We start from the raw sequence: 22,590 nt of genomic DNA, 5'->3' as shown, positions 1-22,590 counted from the left end.
AGAAAGAAGTCGTATAAATGTGCCCAGTGGAGCCCTCCAAGTACACATGGATCCGCTAGCCGACCCAGAATCCCAAATCTCGATTGCCTGTTCTCCACGTTTACCTGTGGGAAAGGCGAACTGGGGAGGGTTCAAGGTGCCATGACGGCTATCGAGGGACAGGCTGTCGCCAGTAGGTGCCAGTCGCAGGATCCAACAGGCGCACGCAATTCTCGGAAAATAAAGCCAACTTATCACCGTCTGACGAAAAGCCTATTGATATGACCTCGTAACTATGGAAGTCCAGAACATGAGCCTCTTTCCTTTCGGCCACATTCCAAAGTCGAACGTGTAGTTGGCATCGACGAACGATGCGAAAGCCAAGACATGGCATCGAGGTGAGAACGCAAACGTAAAAACATTGGGAAACCGAGCGCCTAGTGATATCAGAGTTCCAGCTGCAATACATCATAGCCCGAATCTGAAACTCTGTTGGCTGAAAGTGCCGAACCCCTTGTCCAGGGTGCCAATGCTCATTGATGGGAAGTTGCCCGGCAGTTTACATGCCCCGCCCCTTGTCTCTCTCACACTCTCGCCTGTTGATACGATGAAAGCTACGCGCGTTATCCGCTTCCTCGCTAACAAACGATTCCATCTGGGCCAGTTGGCTGATCTTAATCCCGGTAGCTAACTAACCTGGCACCTACGCAGACCACTGATATTCATCCAGAACAAGGTGGGTTTGCCAAGCCAAACCCTTGAGCCAAATACCTAATTGAGCAACCTGTGCGAAATTCGACTGACAAGATCCAACATGCGGACTAGCCAGATCCATGTGATAGGTAGGATCTATGGTGGAGGGGCGTAACTTTTCGCTATAACTTGAAATTTCCTTGTGCATTAGCACATTGACTTTTAAATTCTCATGATCCCATCTCGACCGATCTCGGCTCTTAAATCACGGCACCAACGTCGGCCGTGGCAGAGATAGCTGTGTATCTTTCCAATCATGACACTCAAAATACGTTGCGGGAACTAGCCCTTGTCAGTTAAGCTTAATATCAGAGATATCACCTTCCTGTTTCATCCTGTCCCTTGCATTAGTCGCGGGATATATCTTTGCCCAGAGTGACAGGGGCTTCGGAGATAGCGAAGAGTTGCCAAGAGAAATAATGATAGAAAGATGACCTCTCAACCTGCCTTTCTCCTTGTCTTGAGTTGTTCAGTCAGTTCTTCTGCCCAGTCCGAGCAGAGAAACATGGCATTGTCTACGCAGCACCAGCGGCGTTCCGCCGGTCAACGGTGGAATGCCTGGACAGCGTTGATGCTTGTGCTGGTGGCCTTGAGTTCCTGGGTCCCAGTTTCCAATGCCTCGATACGATCCCCACGACATCTGAATCGCCGAGAAGCAATTGCCGATGGTGTTGATTTAAGGGTGCTTCCCATAGGAGAGTGAGTATCCCACCTTTATTTATCATCATCAACAATTCTAACAGCATACTAGTTCCATCACCTGGGGCGCCTAGAGCTCAGATAGCAATGGCTACCGCAAGTATCTTTGGGACAGGCTAGCCAACCTAGAGAACAAACTCGGCTTTGTTGGGAGAAGAGCTGATAACGTCGGCATGTCTGACCCAGACCACGAGGGACACCGAGGCAAGATCATCGACGAGATCTCAGATCTGGCCAGTATTGGCATAAGCGCAGCCCCCAATATCGTTCTCCTCCATGCTGGAACCAATGACATGAACAAGGACGTTGATACTGGAAATGCCCCTGCACGCCTCAAGAAGCTGATCGACAAGATCTTGAAGGTGTCCCCCAAGGCCGTCATTTTGGTGTCAGCTGGTTCCGTCAACCAAAGCCCAGACAACGCAGCCACGCATCGAAGTTTTCAATGCTGCTATCCCCGAACTTGTGCGTGATCTCAGGTCGGAGGGGAAGAAGGCGCTTGTGGTTTCCATGAACGAGGCCGTTCAGCTTTCCGACATTGCCGATGACCTACACCCCAACGACAGGGGCTATCAGAAAATGGCGAACGAATTCTATGATGCCATTCAACAGGCTTCTCGCTTGGGTTGGATATCCGAGCCGGGCACTCCGGTAACCCCACGGGATCAACCCCGGCGACCCGGTGCCAACCAACCCCATCGTGGACCAATGTTGGCACCATCGCGGCTGGCGCCAAGGTGTATGGACGCCATCTCAGTTTGGCTTTTGTGCAGGACCGATGCTGACACTCTGTAGGGCTTATGCTGATCCCTTATTCAAGCAAAGATGGGCCTCAAGGGGTGTTGTACATGGCGGTGACTGCCCTCGTGATCGTCTTCACTTTATGGATCTTGATGGCGATGGCTTGAAGGATTATGCCTGCGTTGACGCAGACACTAGAAAGACAAAGGTCATACTTAACATCGCAGGCAGCAATGGCAAATGGTCGGGTAGCTGGGGAGAAGCAAAGACTATTGCCTCGGGGACCAAGGGCCGTCTCGGCTCGGGAGTCAGGTTTGCCGAGTGAGTACATTTGCCGTTCTGCTTTTTCTTTGTCTCTTATGAACCGTGCTTCGGCTGACTGTTGTGTAGTCTCAACGGAGATGGCAGAGATGACTACATCTACGTCCACCCAGTCACGGGTGATATTACTGCATGGATCAACAGAGGTGAAGGTACCGGTGGTGCGCCATGGCAGTGGCAGCCTCTCGGCGTGATTGCTGATGGAATCGGGGCAACAAACAAGAATCTCCAGTTTGTGGACCTCAATGGTGAGTATAGCCCTTGACAACTACTCCCTCGTCGACATTCACTAACGACGCCATCTTGTAGGTGATCACCGAGCCGATCTCTGCCTCGTCAACCAGGATAGCGGCGAAGTGAAGGCCTGGATCAACAACGGGGCTAGCATCATGCCTGACTGGTATAGGCTTGACACCATCGCGACGGGAGCGTCCAAGGCCCCAGACGATTCCGTCACCCTTGGCGATTTCACCGGCGAAGTCAGGGCTGACTACATGATGGTTGGCGCCGATGGCAAGGTGGTTGGGTTCATCAACCGTCTGCGAGAGGAGACGATACTGCCGAGGTGGTTGGGGCCTATGGTGGTCGCCGAGGGACCGACCGATACTGAGCGAGATGAGGTTCGACTGGTTGACATCACTGGCGACAGTAAAGCCGACTACCTGCGTATTGAGAAGAAGAGCGGAAAAGTTGCGCTGTGGGAGAACATGAGCATAGGCGGCAAGTATCAGCCTGGAGAAGGAGTCTTTCTCTGCGACCGTAAGTCTCATCAGCTTGTTTTGTTTCCATATACTAACGCGCATCATGCAGTGGACAGTGATGGTGCAAAAGACTATTTCTAGGTCGACCACAAAGGCTCAGGCTGGGGCTACCTGAACAAGGGGAAAGGATACAACTATGGAGCTACCGTGTGGTGGAAGAACATGGGCACTCTGCCGATTACCTGGGGGGCTGCCACGTTGGTTGCTGACGGACCAGCAGGGGTTATTCCTCAAGATGTTCACTTCGCCGATACTAATGGTGACGGCAAACTGGGTTACGTTGTGGTCGGCCGAGTGAACGGGCAAACACGGACCTGACATCACCTGGGCTGGCGCGACGATGGCTCGATTCGATGGAACACGCCGCTGAGCTTCGCCGAGAGAACCGGCTCTACTGGATCTGCCATCAGAATTGCCGACGTAAGTTTAACCGACCCGCCCTCTCTTGACCCAGAGCGTCCTCTAATCATCCATGTCCTATGCAGATGACGGGAGATGGACGTGGCGACTACGTGTCCGTGGACCCAAACAACAGGCGACTCAACCTTTGGCACAATCGCTGCTGGCCGCTTGAATCTTCCGACGACGGATCCTCCGGGGGATCTGATCAAGTTACCTGGAGAGATATTGACTGCACAAGTCCTGGTGCTAACGATGCGACTGTCGAACCTTCCTTCCGCTGGAACACACTGCGTGCCTCCGAGGCCTGGGAAGACGCCCTGGACGTTTGGAGGGCAAAAAGGGGAAGTACCAACTTCAACTTTAGTATCATCATCACCAACTACTTTCATTCGAACGATCTCAAGAACTGTGGGAATATGATGGAAGAAAACAACTGCTATCAGACTGTAGATTGTGACGAAGATTATGGCGGCGCGGCGCCCTTCTTGGTGCTGAACTCCCTCATCGTCTTGTCCCAGGTATGTGCTTCTCTCCTTTGTCTCCCTGTCGCAGCAGTGGGCTGATTGTGGAATAACTCGAAAAAGACCTTCTGGAACATCATTAACCTGTTCGGGGACGCAGCGACTGATGTCAAGGGCAGCATTGGGGTCTTCGCCAAGACCTTCGCCCCGCCTGAGAGGAAGGATGGCGTAGGCCTGTATGTCATCCTTGACATCGTTGCCATGGGCTATGCCAGTATCATGGCGCCTTTCTGGAACCGCTGGGCCCGGAACCTGGACTGGTCGAAGCGCAACTCGGATGACTTTGACACAATCAAGGATCTCGTCAACGACATGACATACCAGGGCATCACGCTAGCCAAGGATCTCATCACCCAAGAGGACAAAGACATAGACCCGGAGGCTCTGCTGGAATACCAGGTGAGCGGCATCACAAGAGCATGGAGGGGTGGGATGCAGTCCTACGCCAAGACCCTATTCAACGGATCCGACGCGAGCATAAAAAGGATGTCCAAGCTCATGGCCAGTGGCAAATTGCTCGATCCACTGTCGCAGCTGGACAACGCTGTAGGCATCAACCTTGAGCTCAAGAAGACACTTTACGGCATGCTGGTTCCCCTGGCATGGAGGGTGGCCGGCCGAGACTTGAATCCATTGTACGTACTCCCCCTCAAACTACCTCGGGAGCAAGCTGACTCTTTCTCGGCACAGCATCCTAGACAGCGGGCGGAGTTGCCAGGACGCGCCCAACGACGAGTGGATCAAGAATGTACTCGGCAAAGACACTCGCAATGATAGGATCATCTGTGACAAGGGCAAAAACAGGGCGTATTATCTCGTCGGCGCCGTGGATCCCTCCAAGAACTGCCCAAAAGCAGAGTGGGATGAAGAAACCGCCGAGTGCAAAGACTTTGAAGACCTCCCTGGTTTTGGTGAGCTGGGCACTCGTGTCGGTCAGAGTGATGAGGACGCGGATAGCTCTTCCAAGGATTGGGGACTTTTGTCGGCCGAGGACATTGTTTTTGGGTGAGTTTCCAGTCTTTGATCTCGTCGTCTGTACCGCTGCTAACCATGTCACCTAGATCCCTCGCAACCTTCAAGGCCAATGGTTATAAAAACACCCCCGAGTCGAAGCCACGTGGGGAATGGAACAGCCTTGACCAGTGGGAGGAAACGCTCGATGCTTTGGTCGACAACGACATGAGAGCCCCGTACTTCTTCGACCTTCCCGTCTGCAATGCCGTCGATGCCTTCCTTAACTACAAGCTCGAGGGCGAAGGCGAAACCAGTAAGAAGAACAGAAAGTACTACTTTCCGTGCAACAAGGTTATTGACTGGGACATTCCTGACTGGGATGCCTGAGGCTGAGTGCTGTGAAGGGTTTTCTTTTTTTTTCATCTTACTTTCTATTTGTATGTATTATAACTTTAAACATGTTTTATCACTATATATAGCGTCATGATCTCCCTGTCCACTTGATAATAGTGCTGCCCTTTGTGTTGTCATATGGTTAACAGTGCTCAGCGAGACAACTATGAGACCAGTATGGGGAGGACATTTGGACACATGTCGATTGCTTGGTGGTGGAAAACAACCAAGCGGATGCCCTCAGCACCCAGATCAACTATGCAACGACTCTGGGTGCTTTCTACAGTGGTGTTATGTCTCAACTAGTGTTTTTCCTTTTTCTCTCGTTCTTGTTGTATTTCCCACTGTCCTACGCTTTCCAGAAAGACTGATCGGGCCGTTGCGGTAGAGTAATGGTGGACAACCACTCCGCTGATGACCCAAGGTCCCTGTACGATAGAAATGTATTAGAGTTCTAGTCAAACGAGTACAGCCCTCGCTTCCTTGAAAGTATTCCCCGTTCAAGCCTTTCGTGATTGTTAATGGGTTGACATACCTGTGTCTACCCGGATAACTTGGCGCAAGAGAAAATGTTCTCCTTGCCTCATAGTTCGCGTAGATCCTGTGTACCTAGGTTAGGGGGAGGCATCGCTCCAGGTAATATAATTTATTATAAACCTAAAAAATACCCTTTATATGGGTTCGCAACGCTTACAGATAAAATGCTATGCAACTCAGGACCCTAATGCCAGCTTTAACCAGTAACATGCTCATAATAAAGGTGAAATGGTTAGCTTTCCTCCGCTGGAAACACTCCTGTCGTAGATGGACCTCATCGGTGACGATAAGATCTCCAGCGGTGGCAGGTCTGTTCAGATCCAACAAGACCCGTGTCTCTCTTGATCATCGGTGCGTCCTTACGCAATCTCATCAGGGAATCGAATCTCTCGGTCTCGTCGTGGAGTGCTCGTCCCCGATACATCGATACGGTTTGCTGGTGTCGCCCGGATCGGACGGGCACTAGCAATGACGATGGGACCTCTAATAGGTCTCGGCTCAGGTTCTCCCTTACTGAGCCCAGCGAGCCATGATCCTATCAGGGGAACCTTTCGGCGGCGTTCCACCACGCGTGCGTCGTCGCTCATATTCTCACTGACGACGCGGCTCAAGGTGCGAGGGGCGAGGTATCCTAGTTTTCCAAGCGGGATGCTAAGTCCGTGGACGACCTAATGCAGTCAGTAAAAAATATCCTATGAAACGATGCTGCGTCTGGCACTTACAACACTGCAAACAGCAAGGAACCAGACAACAATCCGGATTGTCTCTCCCAACTTCTGAACATCCTCACGAGGCTTGTCTTCCCCATCGCTTAGGTGATCCTGAATAAACTCCAAGCTGATGAACAAATAAAAGATAGCCGAAACACCAATGGGACCAAAGAAGCCGACAAAAACAGCTTGCTTGGCCTCTTCGATCTGAGGAATCCACTTGTGCATGGCAAACACCCAGGGTAGCCTTCGCAAGATAAGAACGAGGATACCGAGAACCACAAGCTTCCAGATCGGCATGACCGAGTTCTCGTTAAAAAGTTGCCAGGGGATGACTGCGCCGTACCACAAGAAGATGGTGACGTTGAGAAGCATGTCGATGGTCGGCTGCAGAGAATCGTCCTTCGTTTCGAGGCGGAACCAATCATCCCAGGTAAATGTGTTGCCGGCGATGAAGCAAGCAAGAACGTCGTCGGTTCCAATCAATCCGCAAGTTCCCAGTACAAACAAGGCGAGCGAGATGGCGAAAACGAGGAAGCTCTCGCGATCGACGTAATTGCGTTCCTCAGCCCAGTGAAGCATTTCTTTGGCAACCCATCCAACAACAGCACCGTAGATGATGCTCAGAATGATGGTGTATCCCCAGGTAAAAACAAACCAAAGACCCATAGCATCTCCGGCACCTCCGGATGTAGCTCCCGACCCAACATACTTGATGAGGTACAGGGCGAAGAAGAGGAACGGATAACCGAGGCCATCGTTGGTACCCGACTCGGCAACGATGAGATTCTGCAGATCCTTGGGAATGTTGTGATCTGCAAACTTGCCCTTGACAATGACGGCCGACAGAACAGGATCCGTAGGCGTCACACACGCGCCCACAGCGAGTGCATGCAGAAAACTAGGTCTCCCAGTGAACCCCCAGACAAGCACGCTCGTGGCGAGCCACATGGCCGTCATTCCAGGGCCGACAAGGAGAAAAACAGCCTTCCATTCTTTCCAGAGATATTTGCTCGGAAGTTGCACGCCCGCAAGGACCAGCTGCACGCCCAGAACAAGTCGAGAAAAGTTGAGCGTGATGGAATGGAGATTATCGGAACAATCGCTCTCTGTCACACCATGGTGCTCACACTGCGCATAATCATTCGGACGAATAAAATTGGCACCATTCGGTCCAAAAGCGACGCCCGCCAAGAGCGCAATGACTAGAATACGCAAACGTCAGTGGATGCTTCTCGCCGCCAAGCGTATGCCAAGAGGACGTACGGGCCTCTGAGAGGTAGTAATTCTCCTTTAGCAGATACGACACCAACCCAAACAGAGATATAAAGCCGCCGAGGACAGCAACGACGAGGTTGAAGTTTGTCAGTTGGAGCGGAATCGCCCAGATATTGTTCGTCATGTCGGGTGAAGGCAAGGCCAAGACGGTCTGAGGAGGATCATGATGGAAAATTTGCTCAGCAGCGTCTGGAGGGGAAAGAATTTTACCCATCATATGACGTAGGTGGACGAAACGGGATTGGTGGTGGAGCAAGGGCAGTTCCGTATCGATAATGCGCTCGGCAAGAGATGAGAGCCGTCGAAGATATCAACTCTAGGGGAGCTCGGAACTTATTATTTCATTTTCCAAAGGTCTTGCTTTGAGCTCTTTGTTGAGAATGGCACTTCTCTTCCGTTTAACCGCGCATGATCCTATCAGCTGGATGTTATCTTCTGGGGGCGGTGTAATCGTCTTGTGACTGAACGAACCCCTCACGAAGGCCGAGGCCGTGGAGCTGTCACCGTGACCTATCACTGTGAAGAGATAGGCTACAGAGGACGAACATGTTCCCTGGGTAAGACTAGTGCAAGGCCAAAGGCCACTGGGGGAAATGCCGCCCTCCTTGACCGGCTGTTGGTGCGGATCAAAAGACCCCGAAAGTGTCACTTTCTCCGCACCTCGCCGGCATTTCAATTCCCCGGATTCCGGCGATGATGGCCTCCAAAATCGGAGCCGAAGTCAAGAAAGTGTCCACAACTCGGCCGAAGTTCCCGCCGTATTCCGCCCCGCCCCGCCTCGAATCCCGCTCCGTCCCCGTGTCCATGCCCCGGCACCCCTACCTCGCTCCTACTGGCTCCCTCGGAAACGATCAGTTCTCATGTTCGTTTCCTCGCCAATGAATTGCGCCGTTACGTCTCGGCTGCGCGAATGAGTCCCCCCCTGGCTTAAAGAGTGAGAAATTAGCCTGTTCCTCGCGTCTCGCTTCTCTCCATTATGGGTGCCTAGCGCAGTGTTTTTCCTACTGGCCCACCGTAATTTAACCCAGAGGAGGTTAGAGGCGATCTTGCGTCAGCCCACGGCGCGTTTTATTAAAAGCTAATTGCACATAAGCATTCATCTGTTCATAATAAATGCTCCGACGTCGACCTCATTGCGTGTCTCTCTTTCTCCTTGTTTATTTCTTCTCACAGTAATACATCCTATTGGTAATAATAATCAGCCCTTTTAAATCAGAGAAGCCATCATGTCGAAATCGGCATCTTCAAGCGCGAAGCCGCGGGTCCTTCGCAAGCTGGGTCATTTGTAAGTCTCCGAAACCTCCACCCAATCTCACGTCTAATTACCTCTTAGCGAGCGCTTCCAAACGTCATTGTTGACAATGGAATTATCCTGCGGCCCAATTGTCACAAGTCTCTATCGCATCCCCGAGCATCTCCGAGATTCGCACGACAAGCAAGTCGACGCACTAGAAGCCGCCGTCGCGGACACGATCCGCAAACATCCCCTCCTGCAAGTTGGGGTAATTGGCGAAAAGACGAAGCGACCTTCTTGGATTCAACTCGATGAGATCAATCTCAAGAACCACATTGTCTGGAAAACTGCTGATCCCAACGACGAATACGACGCCAAACTCAATGAAATCACTCGTCAAGAACTCGACACCACGTTTGGCAACTTCGCAACACGACCAGGCTGGCGGTTGCTTGTCTTGGAGCTGGAGGGCCAGAATCTGCTTGAGGTCATGTTTATCTGGAACCACATGTGCACGGATGGAAATGGAGGCAAGATCTTCCACGAGTCGTTGCTGGAATCTTTGAACACTCCGAATCTCCCTTCTCTTGAGAACCACGTCTTCAAGACCACGACAACAGCTGAAAACATGCTCCCGCCGCAAAACGTCATCGCCAAGTACAAAATCACGCCCAAGTTTGCTGCCGCCACCGTTTGGCAAGAACTCAAGCCTCCTATGCTCGAGTCTAAGACCGCGTATGTTTCATGGGCCGATATCACTAGGACTCCTCGAAAGACGCAAATCAGAGGTTTCAACGTCGACAACGAATCCACCCAGAAGATCCTCTCAGCTTGTCGATCGCACAAGACAACTCTCACGGGTCTCCTGCACGCCGCCGCATTCATGTCTCTTGTGCATCAACTCCCCGAGGAAAAACTGGCCTCCATCATTTCACAAACTCCCCTCAATCTGAGACGCTTCATCAAACCCAACCCCAAAGCCCATTCTGGACTCGAGCCTAAGCAGCTAATCGCAAACTACGTGACCATGATGGATCATGTTTTCAAAAAGAGTCTTGTTCAGAAGGTTCGCCAGCAGTCTAGAAGCGTGGGTGACGAGGAACGATTCTCTGCCCTTGAGGAAGAGATGTGGTCTGCGGCGGTCTTTATCCGGGAGAAATCAAAGACAAGCTTGATCTCGGATTGAAGAATGACCTGGTAGGCTTGATGGGAGTTGTTGGTGATTTTGACAAGTTCCACAGGGATGAGTTGAAGAAACCCAGGACGGCATCTTGGCTAGTCAGCAATGTGGGTGTGATCGATGGACAGAACGATGGGGATGAGGCTTCACACTGGAGCATTGAGCGAAGCAAATTCTCCCTCTCCGCCTGTGTTGTGGGATGCTTGTTCAATATTGGCGTGGTCAGCGTCAAGGGCAAAGATCTATTTGTCGACCTGACCTGGCAAGATGGAATTGTTGACACTGGCATCGCCGACCAGCTTATTGCCGATCTTGAGAAGTGGCTACGTCACGTTGCTGAAAAGGCCTAATACTCTATGACTTTTGTACGATTAAAACTATATACAATAGCTAAGGAAATACCTTAGTGTAGAAAGATACCAACACGCCTCTCATAGCATGTCGTCTAGGCCTTGCAGGTAGCAACGCTGGGAACGTTCTGGCAGCTGCCGTAGTTCTTACCACCGTTGACCTTGACGTTGGACCAGGTCCAGTTGGAGCAGCCGGTCTTGCCACAGACAATGGCAATGTTGGTGCCCTTGGCGTCGACAGCACCGGCGCCGGAGATGTTCTTGAGGGTGAGGCCGGTGATGGGGAGGCCGCTGGTGGGGTCGCCGTGGAGGTCACCGCCGTCGTAGTTCTGCTCAATCAGGACACCGTACCTGTTATGTATTAGTTATCTGTCTCTTTGGGGGTTAATGGTTCACTTACTTGGAGATCTTGGACAGGGTGATGTCAGAGTAGGTGACGCCCTTGACCTGGCCACTAGTGTTCTTCATGGTCTTGACACGGAGACCTGCAAATTTGTTAGTTACTGTATTTTCCTCGCATCTCAGTAAAACTTACCGTTGGTGGACTTGGTAACCTGGCTGTTCAGGAACTTGACAGTGTCGACGACATTGTTGGATCGGCCGCCAACGCTGCCGATGGACAGACCGTGGCCACCAGAGCAGAGACCGCCGCTGAAGGTGATGTCCTGTATCGTGTTAGTATCTTCCATTACCATCGCATCCGATCATTAACTAACCTTTCCAGAGTTGATAGCAACACAGTCGTCCTGGTTGTAAACCTTGGCACCGTTAATGGTGACACCAGTGCTCTCACCAATATCGAAGCCATCAGTGTTGTGTCCACCCTTAGAGTCACCCTCAGCATCATCAATGGTCATCTTGTTGATGGTAAGACCGTTGACGGTGTTGATGCTGACAGCCTGGACAGGGGTGTTCTTGATGTAAATGTCGTTGAAGACCGAGTCAGTCAGGCTGTGGGCGGCGAAGAACTTGGGCTTCTTCTTGCCACCGTTTCCACCCTTGCCGTCCCACCAGCGAGCGCCGTCAGCGTTAAGGACGGCACCGGCACCGTCGACAGTGATCTTCTTTCCAGAGATCTTCAGCAGAGGGCCGGCCCACTCCTTGTAGCCCCAGGTGGTGGTGCCCTTGAAGACGACCTATAAAATTGTCAGCCAGATACACATGGCGAGAAACTCGGGCTACCAACATGAGCGCCATCCTTGAGCTTGCTAAGGTCAAGGGTCGTTCCAGCGGGAACAGCGACGTTGTTGAGAGTGAGAGTGGTGCAAGAAGACTGAGCCTTCATGGCAGCGGCAGCACCGCTGGAGCCGGAAAAGGTGCAGCTGTCAGCACGCTTGAAGTGCTCAGGCGCATCAATGAGAGGAACGGAGGGAGCGGCAATAGCGCTGCCAGCCAGGGCAGCGAGGAGGAAGTTGATCTTAGTCATGGTGTCTGTGGTAAAAGAGTGTATGTACTTGTAAAAACAGATAAAAACGAGAGTAAGGGAATGAGGTGTTCCTTGTCCGGCAAGACGATGTTGTGTATGGTTCTTCTTCTCTCCAAAGAACGGCTGCACCATAGTCTTATATACACTCCAAACCTCTCCAAGTTACGCGTACCAATGCCAACACCGCTAGATCCGAACTCTACCCCATCTGTCAAACAAATTGTTCCCGTCCCAAGCCCGCGGGACCTTGTTTCTCCTCCAATGCGAGTTCCGCAAACCTTCTAGAACGGCCCGAGTTAAATGAAGACGGGGGGGTTTCAGGGACCCTTCTTTTACGAACCGGTCATAGCCAGGCTGCTCAGCCTCTTTCTAATCAAGCCGGCGCCGTGGTTGACCCCCGTGCGGTCGGCACGAGATGCCGAGCGACCCCTGTTTAATAGGTGGATTGTTTCAGGTCCGCGCGAACCGGCTAGTCGGCACATCGAAGGATGTTATCGATATCGGTGGAGCTTTGATCATATAAAACAGCTGATGTTTATTGGGCCTGTTCCACTTGCGAGAGAGTCTAGACCATATTTGAACTGTCAGTCTGAGCTCCTGAATTCTAACTTCATTTATTTAGCCTTTGACAAAGAGCGGCTTGGCAAGGTGCCAAGACGTAGGTCTCTGGTAGACAAAACAAAGATCCAAGAGGACTTTCATAGATGTGAAGAGGCACGGCATATTGAAGCACGAATGCCTAGAGCAACGAAGAATAGGAATGACTTGTTTGCCTACAGTATGAGCTGATGATCTGTTCATTTAAGGTGAGCTTAAGAGCTTAAAGTTTGCGCTTGCACCCGTACATCACGATTAGACCGATCAAAACCACTAGCAATAAATTCCGAATACTTAAATGCCGATTAAAATCAGACTATTGAACACAGGGTAGGATATAAGCTTATGGTTTTGCTACCAGCTAAGAGCCTGGCTCTCAGCCACACCTTAAGTTAAGAGTGCAGTAGGAGAATACCTAACCTAAACTAGATAGGTAAGAAAGAAGCGATGTTGCCGTATTTCCCTTTCAGGGGTGTTCAGTCTCTGGATTCTGACCCATACAAAACTTAATAATACGTGGGAGCTTCGTCCAACTTTAGACCCCATTCTTCGCCAGCCAGGGAAATCCCACCACACGCCCCTGCAACGGACTACACACACATGTCATCTTTCTAAAGCCATTCCACCAATGGCGGCTCTTCAATTAGACAGGAAAAGGGAGCATTTCCCGCTGACATAAGAACCAACCTGTAGTTCATTCGTGGCAATCAGCGCAGCAACGCAACACCCCTTCATTACATCCATGCCACAAGAGCCGACATACTAGAGCATTACTCTCTTGGCTTTTCCTACCCTCCTGTTAATGCGTGTGTTCTTCGCTATGATGACCGATACCCTTTCAACAGGGGTAGTGACTCAATAATACTACCTCTTTTACCAACGGAAATGTGTTGCGAATTTGCAACTGTAAGCTTTATAAAGCACACAAGTCTCTGAGTATTACTATCCATAACTGCGTTCGCTCACCGCCAAGTGTACAGCCAAAGGACTCTCTTTTCAGCCACATAAACACAAAGAATGGACCACCGGGAAATCCCGATAATCGAGTTTATGCTGTTGGTTCCAACGCAAAGGATCAGCTTGGCTGCCCCGGATTAATTACACCCCCGCTGTTGCCTAAGTCTAGTTTTTTTTTCTATACCAATTTCCAGGATGCGGTGTAGAAAAAACATCAAACACAAATCGTGACGATTCTCCAACCTGGGTCTCAACTCAGAGCTTTCCTCCTTATATCCAGATTTTCTCGGCCAGACTACCACGCACAAAAATGCCAGACTTTGAATACCCTGGTGTTAATGTCCCTCTGAGGCATGGCTTCCATCGAGGCTGGAGACGTGGTTCGGACCCAAACTATCCGGTCGGCTTCCCAGAGTACAGTAAAGAGGGATGGGCCGACATCCTCCCAATCAGAGAAGTCGCCATGATGATTCTCATGGATAGTCTGACGGACAAGCCAAACTGGCATGAAAAAGTCTTCGATGAGGACATTGTTCAGAAGTGGCGGGACGAGGCTCGTCAGCAACCCGAGGATGGCCTTTTTGCAAGGATCATGCAGGATAAAGAATCCAGATTTATCCCGAAGCCAATTTCCAGAATCATTTCTGAGCAAACGTTTGACTTTGTACGACAATGCTACAATGCTGAGGATCTATGCTGACAACTTCCAATAGTGCATCGCCGAGTTGCGCAACAAGGCCAAGTACTTTGCTACTTCAGGTCTCATCCCTACGTTTGATTCAGCCGGGAATTCTATCGTTAAGTCGGATTCGTATATCGAAAATTCTCTTCACGACAAGTTGATGCAGGCTTTCGACGCTCTTCGTGCCGACCAAGGGGATAATGTAGATTGGCACCCAAGAAGCAACGACATGGTACAGGACCTAGTCCATCCATCAATGTATCCCTTCGTTTATGGTATGAAATAGAAGCCAGAGTTTGCAGCCCACACTCATCGTCGTCAGGCCGCTCCAAATTCATTCAAGAGGAAGTCGTCGGTGTACATGACGCCTTGGACCATGTTGGAAAAGGCGCAACCGTCCCTAAAGACGAACAACCCGAAAGTGACCGCGTCTTCTGGTCCACCACATATCAATGGCTCCCTTCTAACATCTCTTTCGGCGATGATGGCACCATCAAGTTCACGAGCTATGTCAACAACTTGAACCCAGAGAAATTCCCCGAGATCTACGAGACTCTCGAGCGTGTTATTGACAAGGCAATTCCCGCTTGGGATCAGTGTCTTCATGAGTATACCAATTGGAAAAAGGGCCCTATTGCCGGAAGATTGGATTCACGCTTCCACAAGATTACTGAAGCCTCGTAAGTGCCAGCTCTCACCCAGATATGAATCGCAGGAAGGCAACCGCTTACTCTAGCTTAGTGACTCGGATGACAACCTCTGGGCTCCAGAGCTTGATGTCGCAAAGTTCAAAGACATCGATGTCAACCTCACGCATGAAGAACTTGCCCAACTTGAGGATATGGCATGTTTTGAAAAAGGCAACACCCAGATAGGCTGGAAAGCGCAGCACGAGAGGATGCGCCAAGGTCTGCCTCCCCTAACCCCAAACGTCGAAGACCGTCACATCGCGAGGGCCAAATGGGAAAAGGTCAGGGAAGCCAAGCTCCCTGAACCACGACAGTTTGAAGAGATCGACTACGCACCCGAGAAAAGCCTCCGCGAAAAGTTCAAAGAGAATGGGCTGCAGGTTATTGTCAAGATGGCAAGTATCGAACTGACGCCCGAAAAGCCCGAGTTTCCGGCCGGAGGATGGCACGTAAGTATTGAACTTTTGTCAAGCCTCCAGCATGCGCTAACTGGATCCGCAGCTTGAGGGCCAGATGAACGAAAAGATCTGCGCAACAGCGCTCTACTACCTTGACAGCGACAACGTCACTCCCAGTCATCTATCGCTCCGCACGCAACCCGACTCGTATCTCAATGATCGGATACACGCCAAACAAGATGAGTACAACTGGCTTGAGAGAGTCTATGGTACTGCCTTGCGCGGGTATGGATTCTCAACCTGTGTGCAGAACTTTGGAGATGTCCAGACGAAGCAGGGACGCCTTCTAGCCTTTCCCAACGTTTTGTAGGTCTATTACACATACTCTTCACCTTCATGTACTGACTTTGAGCTCTCCGTAGTCAACATCGCGTGTCTTCTTTCCGCCTCAAAGACCCTACCAAACCCGGTCACAGGCGTTTCATCGCCCTCTGGCTCATCGACCCTCATCGGCGCATCGTATCCACCGCCAACGTGCCACCGCAGCAGAAGGACTGGTGGACTGACACTAGGAAGCCTCAAGAATGTGCCCCTGAGGGGTTGATGAGCGTGCAGGAGGCACGAGAGCATCGACTCAAGTTGATAGGCCAGCGAACAAGGAAGAATGAGGCCGAAAGCTGGGAGAAGTGGTACTATAGCTTTTGCGAGCACTGAATGGCTACGATCCGTGAGTTTCAATACAATAAGGTCAGTCTTCCAATATTATACTAAGATGACATTACGTACCTATGTTCCTGTGAAAGGACAAGTCCCTCTCTGGGTCAAGAGTGACTACCCACCTATGCCGCCGACTGTGAACTTGATGACGCTTCCAAAAGAAGCCATCAGCCACAATAATATATTGTTCCCGCCTTCTCTTTGTTCATTCCATTCCCCTGCAAACGCCCGTCTCATTGGTCCAAACATGTCAGCATGGGTGCAAGCGGGGTCTTTATTGTTAGGTACCTACAGAAGGGTGCCTAGTCTGACATGACAACCCAAACTCCTCTCTTCCCGCCATCTTTCAACATCATGAAATCCCAATTATGCCCGAAGTGCCAGGAAATCTTTGCCGACGATACACTTCTCCAAGTCTATATACCCCACCATCAATCCAGGGAGAGTATCCTGGCAGCGGTTGGCAACGGATGCAGGCTTTGTTCGCGAATCGTCAAGAGCCGCGAGTTTGCGAAACTGGATCCTAGCATCTCCTTCATAACAACACGCAATTACCGGAGTATTTCCCCTGCGAGTTCGGTCAAGTTGGAGATCTGGTTACACCCTTCCAGTGATTCTGAAGCCTACCAACACGTCAGCGAGGCGGACGGGGACCGAATTTCGGCCCAAGATGACGAGGTGTTGATCCCTCAGTCCGGAAGAGACTTTGAATTTGAACCCTATGATGGACCAGGGAGTGGCCTCCTAGGATGGACATTCCTATTCAACCCGAAAACACGTGAGCACATCTCAAAGGGTCCCAGTCATCTGTTCTAATGAGCATGTCAAGATATTCCATCCGAATACATACAGCATGGGTCTCTCGTCGGGACTGGGTGCGCAAATAGCATGTGGTCCCTGGCCAGGAGCTGGCTTGATGAATGCTGCCAGGGTCACAAGAAGTGTTCAGCACCGCAAAGTCCAGACTTTTCCCCTACAAGACTCGTTGAGATCGTAGGCAACGCAACTGTTCGGGTAATCGAATGCAGAAGCAGCAAGACTTTACAGCGGTACGTCGCATTCTCGCATTGTTGGGGCGAAGCCGAGACCCTCAAGCTACTGAAAGACAACAAACCCCGTCTTGAAACGGGCATCAGTATTTCAGAACTACCTCGGAGCTACAAAGAGGCAATCGATGCTTGCATACGCTTGAATTTCAAGTTCATCTGGATTGATTCACTCTGCATCATCCAAGACTCAATCGACGACTGGAGAGCTGAATCAGCGACGATGATGCACGTCTACGGCAACGCCCTTCTCACAATAGCAGCAGCAGCGGCAGCAGAAAGCTCCGAGTCAAGCCTGAATCACAGAGATCCTTTCAACATTCAACCTACTACGATCATGGTTCCCCAGGAAGGACCAGGAGAGATGCCGGACGTTCCATACATCTTGGCGCCAGGGGAGCCCTTCAATGAGATCAGAAACTCCCCGCTGCGCCGTCGGGCCTGGGTCCTTCAGGAATCTTATATTTCCAATCGCATTCTGTTCCTCGCTGATACTCAGCTCTGGTGGGAGTGCCGCGAGGTGCTCTGCTGCGAATCTTGGCCAAGAGGGATTCCGAAAGAGGTGATGGATGAAACAGCGTACCATCAAGACAGGAAAAAGGAGGCGGCATCCAATCAGCCCATTCTGTCTGGCGCAATCTAGTTCAAGAGTACACACGCTGTAGACTAACCAACTTTTCCGACAAGTTGATCGCCATGGCTGGACTGGCAAGCCACCTACAACCTAGCATCGGGACCGACGAGTATGTCGCGGGATTCTGGCGATCTCAGTTACCCCATGCTCTATGCTGGGGGAGTTGTTCAGGCCTATAGAGGGATTCCGACCATCTCAGTACAGAGCGCCTTCGTGGTCCTGGGCTTCTCTCGAAGGGGTCGAGTTCCATCTAGACCGCAGCCCCGACCATTCTGTTACGGATACTTGCCAAATACTCAACATTCATCTCGTAAATGCTGGTACAAACCCATATGGAGATCTCAAAGGAGGCTACATGCTTCTACGTGGCCGACTATTCCCGGTAACGAGCGAGGGAAATTTCACCAGTAATTTCCAATTTCTCAAGTTCCCAGACCACACACCAAGTCCACGCAGAGCCATGTACGCTCGGTGGGACGAAGTAATTTCCGGAAAGACGCTGATCTCTCATCTCGATACTTCCGGTATCGACCTCCTGGAAGCTGCCTCGCTGATCTCGACAAAGCGGGTCACCAAGATTGCGGAGCACTGGGAGGGCGATCTCTTCTATTTCCCAGTGTTCGAGTTCAGTAGTGATAGAGAGCCAGGAACATGTGGCTTAATCCTAGGTCGTGCCAAAGGAGAGCCTGTTGATCGGTTCCAGAGACTAGGGTGGTCCAGGTGTGCGGGTGAAGGCCCGTGTTCTTACTTTAGGAGAGGGGAGTCTCGGGAGTTTTTCATCGTTTAGGCGGTGGCTCTTGGGTTGACGATGAATCTTCATCGTCTTTTCTCTCGCTAGAAGGTAAATAAAGCGACACCCAGCTCGATAATTTGTTAAATCCCGCAACACCGTCCATCGTGGGGTACGTGCATCAAGAAGCTAAAATGAAACGAGGTTAAGACAATGTTGAGCTACCAACAGACTGTTGGTCAAAATGAAATCCCTCTTGAATATGTTGGCCTGAAGACGCCAAGCCTAAGCAATATAGTTAATCATGTCAACCAACAGGCTCCGGCCTCCTCATGTTACCTGCATGGATGGGCGATGTTGGGTGATGGCCAATCGGAGCTCTCTGGATCTAGGACCAACGACGCACTTGAAGGCAGATGGTCCAGTTGAGAGATTATTTTGTAAGAGTTAAATACAACCTGAAATCAAGGAAGACGACATGAACAAGTGGATAGATTGAGGGCTGTATCTGTTGAGGAGTTGTTTCATGTCTATAGGCTTGCGAGATGAGCTGGGCTTGGCGAAAAGACACTCGTCGCTCTTCGGGCAGGTCTCCTCTCCCCTTTCCATCAGAAGCTTTCATCTGAAGAAAGGCAAACTGTCGTTTCCTAGCATCCTCCCTGTCTGGGTCTCTGTTGGCTGCACCCATGCATCAATGCTCGCAGAAACTATACCCAACATTTTGCCACTCGTTGCGCGCCACTTTCTGGAAGGCACTCCGAGCCTCCATCAGCTTCAACCTATGTTCCTTGGCCTCCTCCAGGGACATAGGCACCGGATCTCCAAAATTATCCCGAACCATTTCCATCAGCTCCGCCGGAAGCGGCTCCCCCTCTTGGCGGCCTCCTCCAGTCCCGGGTGGCTGGGCGTCTTTTCGAGGACGAGCTCCGCAAGCGCCTGCGGTACGTTTTCAGCTTTGTCGCTGCCCAGATTGCCGAATGCGCTCTCCATCCACCAACTCTGCTGCTGGGGGGGCACGTTTCCGGTGTTTATGACGCGCGTGAGAGGATCCACAAGCCACAGAGCAATGAATCGGCGGTGGCCAGGCTTTGTCTTGTCCTTGAGTTCAAAGGGCGAGACTCGGTGGTGGAAGACGTTGGGGAAGGCGAGCAGTCTGCCCTCCTTAGTCTCGACACTACCATAATTCTGGAGACACACGCCACCGCCGCCGCCCCCGAGCCTGGTGCCGTAAACTTGCTCCATCCACCTAAAATTGTTTTGGCCAACTTCGAAGTTCTCGTCCGTATAGGCGGAGGTTTGCATGCGGAACTGAAGGAAGCTGGGCGTGACGTTCTCCGAGTCCAGATAGTACAGGGCTGTAGCGACAATGTGCTCGTTCATCAGGCCCTCAACGTGCCAGCCGCCGGGAGGGAAATCGGGCTTCTCGGGGGTGAGCTCGATAGAGGCCATCTTAACAATGATCTGCAGGTCATTGAATCGTTCACGTAAGGAATCGCCAGGCTCGACCCCGTACTTCCACGCCTTGAATTCAGGAGCTTCTGGCTGAGCGGGCTTCCGGACCTTCTGCCATGCGATCTCTCTGCGTGTTCCGTACCAGCTTATACCCTTCTCGTCCCTTTCTGAGATATATTCATCTGGATCGTCTGAATCTGACTCGTCGGATGATGCAGGGTTCGAGGCTGATTCCTCGACTTCAGCTTCTTCAGGCTTGGGACGCGGCGGAGGAGTCGGGATGTCCCTCAAAGGAGGCGACCAGTTATCCTCATTATCGTCGCTAAAATTCTGCATCAGCCATTTTCTTCCTAAGAGCACCCTGAAACTTACTCGGGATCCTCTGGGAGCGGGAAGCGAGGCTCAGTTCTACCAGCCCCTTTGAATGATCGGCGGGGACGACGAAGATGAAGCTTGAGGCAAAAGTCCCATGCTGGAAGGGCCCTTTCAATAACCTTCTCGATAGTTCCGTATACGTCGCGATGCTTGACGGGGTGCAGGTTGTTGATGTAGCTCGTGAACCTGACACTCCCATCTTCTCGAAGCTCAACGTTGGAAGGCAGCCACTGGTACTTGGCTGACCAGAAGTAGCTATTGACATGGCTGCCGCCGACACCGGTGCTGCGTGTTCCGTCTGTTTCCCACCAATGCCGCCAATTTTGAGGTGACTGCCCATCAGGTCCCTGTTCAGAGATAACTTCTCCCTTGCCTGCCCACTTGTCAATAGCATCCTCGACACCAACAACCTCATCTTCAAAGACCCGCGTTCTGCCGTAGACGAGAGGGTAGAGGGAAGGGTGAACAAGATCCAGCACCTTCTCCTTCGTGAGGGGGTGCCAGTCGGGGTTATCCTTGTGTTCCTCTATGAGCTTGATAAATGCGGCGCGAAGGGAGTCGTGCAGCGAGCTGTCAATGAAGCTATCAGACTTGACAACGGTAGACGAAGCATCCAGCGTAGGAATCAGGCCCGACTTCCGGAAGAATTCTGCCTTGGCGCGCAGCTCTTTAATGCACTAATGGCGTTGTGAGCGACGAAGTAGAGAGGGGACAACGATGACGAAGCTCACATATTCAAGACATCCCCTATCAAGAATAGTGTCAAGCACCACGGCAAAGAAACGATCCCTGGAAGCAATGGTAGGGGACCCAGCGGGATCATCCGGCTCTTCGATAGGTTTCCCGTCTCTGGCGATTTCGTTGTACAGTGGCCGAACCGGTATTGCGAGGCCTTCCTCGATCCACTTCTCGGTGATGGTGTCGTCAAAGACCTTGATATGCCAGTCTGGCTTGTCGGTCAATCGATCCATGACGATCATCATGGCCACTTCTCGAACGAGGAGCATTTCGGATTCGGAGCCCCAACAATTGGTGTGGATTCCCACGGGATACCACTCTTCCCTTCCTTCATTCTGGTCATGGAACCGGAGGTTAAGGCCGAGGCCTGGATATTGATACTTGGGCATCGTGGCTGGCTGCAATGGAAGGCAAAGACGGATGAAGACGGTGTCTGCTCAATTCGATGCTTCTTGGAAAGGGAGAAACTGCAGATAGAAAAATTCGCAGCAGGCCTTCGCATATAAGCGGTGTCGATTGGATCAACTACGCTTCGGCAGGGGTCAGAGCCAACACGCTGCAAGACGATAACGCGACGGGAGGATTCGCCAAGTCACATGACAACGCGACATGGTGAAGCAGGCAGCAGATGCCAGATTTGGTGAAAATTCCAGGCACCAGCGACGAATTGGTAAATAACCCATGGTTGATGCTATCGCCAAGTTCAATTGATGGAGTGCAAGCGTTCACGGTGCTGCTGCTGCCTTGGAGGGTGCCTGCAGGTGCCTGCCTCGGCAGGGAAGCGAGGTGACGTGATGCCTGAATTTTGAGGCATAAACGAAATGGAAGTTACCCGACCCAAGCAGACGGATGTCCGTCCCATCGAGATGATTGAAGGTAACAAAGTTAATTGTAACCAGTTGTTTGTGTTTGTGTATGTTTAACACGTAACATCTCAAGTAGTGTGCGATTCTTTCACGGTCGAGGCCTTTGATTGACGTGACAATTGCTGTTGTGGCGGTATCACGAACAAACGTGCTCGGATGGTGCCACAACCACACAGTGACGGAACACAACATCAATGATGCAACAAAAGATCCCAAGAAAACCGAGCGCAAAATGCATCAAGATCTATGGCGAGAGGATCGATAGCGAAAACGGTTATCTCGCAAAAAAGATGCCAAGTTTCTAGAAACAAGGATGAAGCTGATCGTCTTACCCTACATTCATTCTCGCAAAATGCAATGCGGAAATCAAGGATGGAAGCATGGATCCGAGCCCCTGCGCCAATCAGCCGTGACCCAGAACATCGAGAAAAAAAGGGACCTCGGCCGACCCGGCATGTTGGTGCACAGAG

General features: G+C 51.3%; 6 protein-coding genes across 6 annotated transcripts; 3 read left to right on the top strand and 3 right to left on the bottom strand.

Annotated features, from left to right (window-relative positions):
- Positions 1 to 1,162: 1,162 nt before the first annotated feature.
- MRS44_015839 (uncharacterized protein) lies at positions 1,163 to 5,518 on the top strand (the record flags this gene model as incomplete). The annotated part of the gene is made up of 12 exons (XM_065619374.1): positions 1,163 to 1,431; positions 1,517 to 1,896; positions 2,044 to 2,170; positions 2,227 to 2,493; positions 2,563 to 2,741; positions 2,803 to 3,252; positions 3,349 to 3,539; positions 3,740 to 4,064; positions 4,107 to 4,174; positions 4,241 to 4,812; positions 4,868 to 5,182; positions 5,239 to 5,518. 12 exons carry the CDS (start codon positions 1,163 to 1,165, stop codon positions 5,516 to 5,518), a joined length of 3,423 nt encoding a protein of 1,140 aa, XP_065475446.1.
- A 902-nt stretch (positions 5,519 to 6,420) lies between these two features.
- On the bottom strand, positions 6,421 to 8,263 carry MRS44_015838 (uncharacterized protein; the record flags this gene model as incomplete). Its single annotated transcript, XM_046281384.2, has 3 exons — positions 6,421 to 6,729; positions 6,784 to 7,976; positions 8,038 to 8,263. 3 exons carry the CDS (start codon positions 8,261 to 8,263, stop codon positions 6,421 to 6,423), a joined length of 1,728 nt encoding a protein of 575 aa, XP_046130005.2.
- A 1,012-nt stretch (positions 8,264 to 9,275) lies between these two features.
- MRS44_015837 (uncharacterized protein) lies at positions 9,276 to 10,813 on the top strand (the record flags this gene model as incomplete). Its single annotated transcript, XM_065619373.1, has 3 exons — positions 9,276 to 9,334; positions 9,383 to 10,414; positions 10,525 to 10,813. 3 exons carry the CDS (start codon positions 9,276 to 9,278, stop codon positions 10,811 to 10,813), a joined length of 1,380 nt encoding a protein of 459 aa, XP_065475445.1.
- A 95-nt stretch (positions 10,814 to 10,908) lies between these two features.
- On the bottom strand, positions 10,909 to 12,239 carry MRS44_015836 (uncharacterized protein; the record flags this gene model as incomplete). Its single annotated transcript, XM_046272863.2, has 5 exons — positions 10,909 to 11,164; positions 11,214 to 11,298; positions 11,349 to 11,478; positions 11,530 to 11,949; positions 12,000 to 12,239. 5 exons carry the CDS (start codon positions 12,237 to 12,239, stop codon positions 10,909 to 10,911), a joined length of 1,131 nt encoding a protein of 376 aa, XP_046130007.1.
- A 1,864-nt stretch (positions 12,240 to 14,103) lies between these two features.
- MRS44_015835 (uncharacterized protein) lies at positions 14,104 to 16,276 on the top strand (the record flags this gene model as incomplete). The annotated part of the gene is made up of 6 exons (XM_065619372.1): positions 14,104 to 14,457; positions 14,507 to 14,750; positions 14,798 to 15,155; positions 15,217 to 15,613; positions 15,666 to 15,928; positions 15,985 to 16,276. 6 exons carry the CDS (start codon positions 14,104 to 14,106, stop codon positions 16,274 to 16,276), a joined length of 1,908 nt encoding a protein of 635 aa, XP_065475444.1.
- Positions 16,277 to 19,535: 3,259 nt separating this feature from the next.
- Positions 19,536 to 21,643, bottom strand: MRS44_015834 (uncharacterized protein; the record flags this gene model as incomplete). The annotated part of the gene is made up of 3 exons (XM_046276761.2): positions 19,536 to 20,463; positions 20,514 to 21,193; positions 21,248 to 21,643. The coding sequence occupies 3 exons, from the start codon at positions 21,641 to 21,643 to the stop codon at positions 19,536 to 19,538; spliced, it is 2,004 nt and encodes a 667-aa protein (XP_046130010.2).
- Positions 21,644 to 22,590: the final 947 nt, after the last annotated feature.

This window comes from Fusarium solani (genome assembly GCF_023522795.1).
Source record: "Fusarium solani strain SB1 chromosome Unknown bctg00000011, whole genome shotgun sequence".
NCBI classification, from domain to species: Eukaryota; Fungi; Ascomycota; class Sordariomycetes; order Hypocreales; family Nectriaceae; genus Fusarium; species Fusarium solani.
The sequence above is the reverse complement of the archived record's forward strand: the minus strand, read 5'-3'. Positions and strand labels throughout refer to the sequence as shown.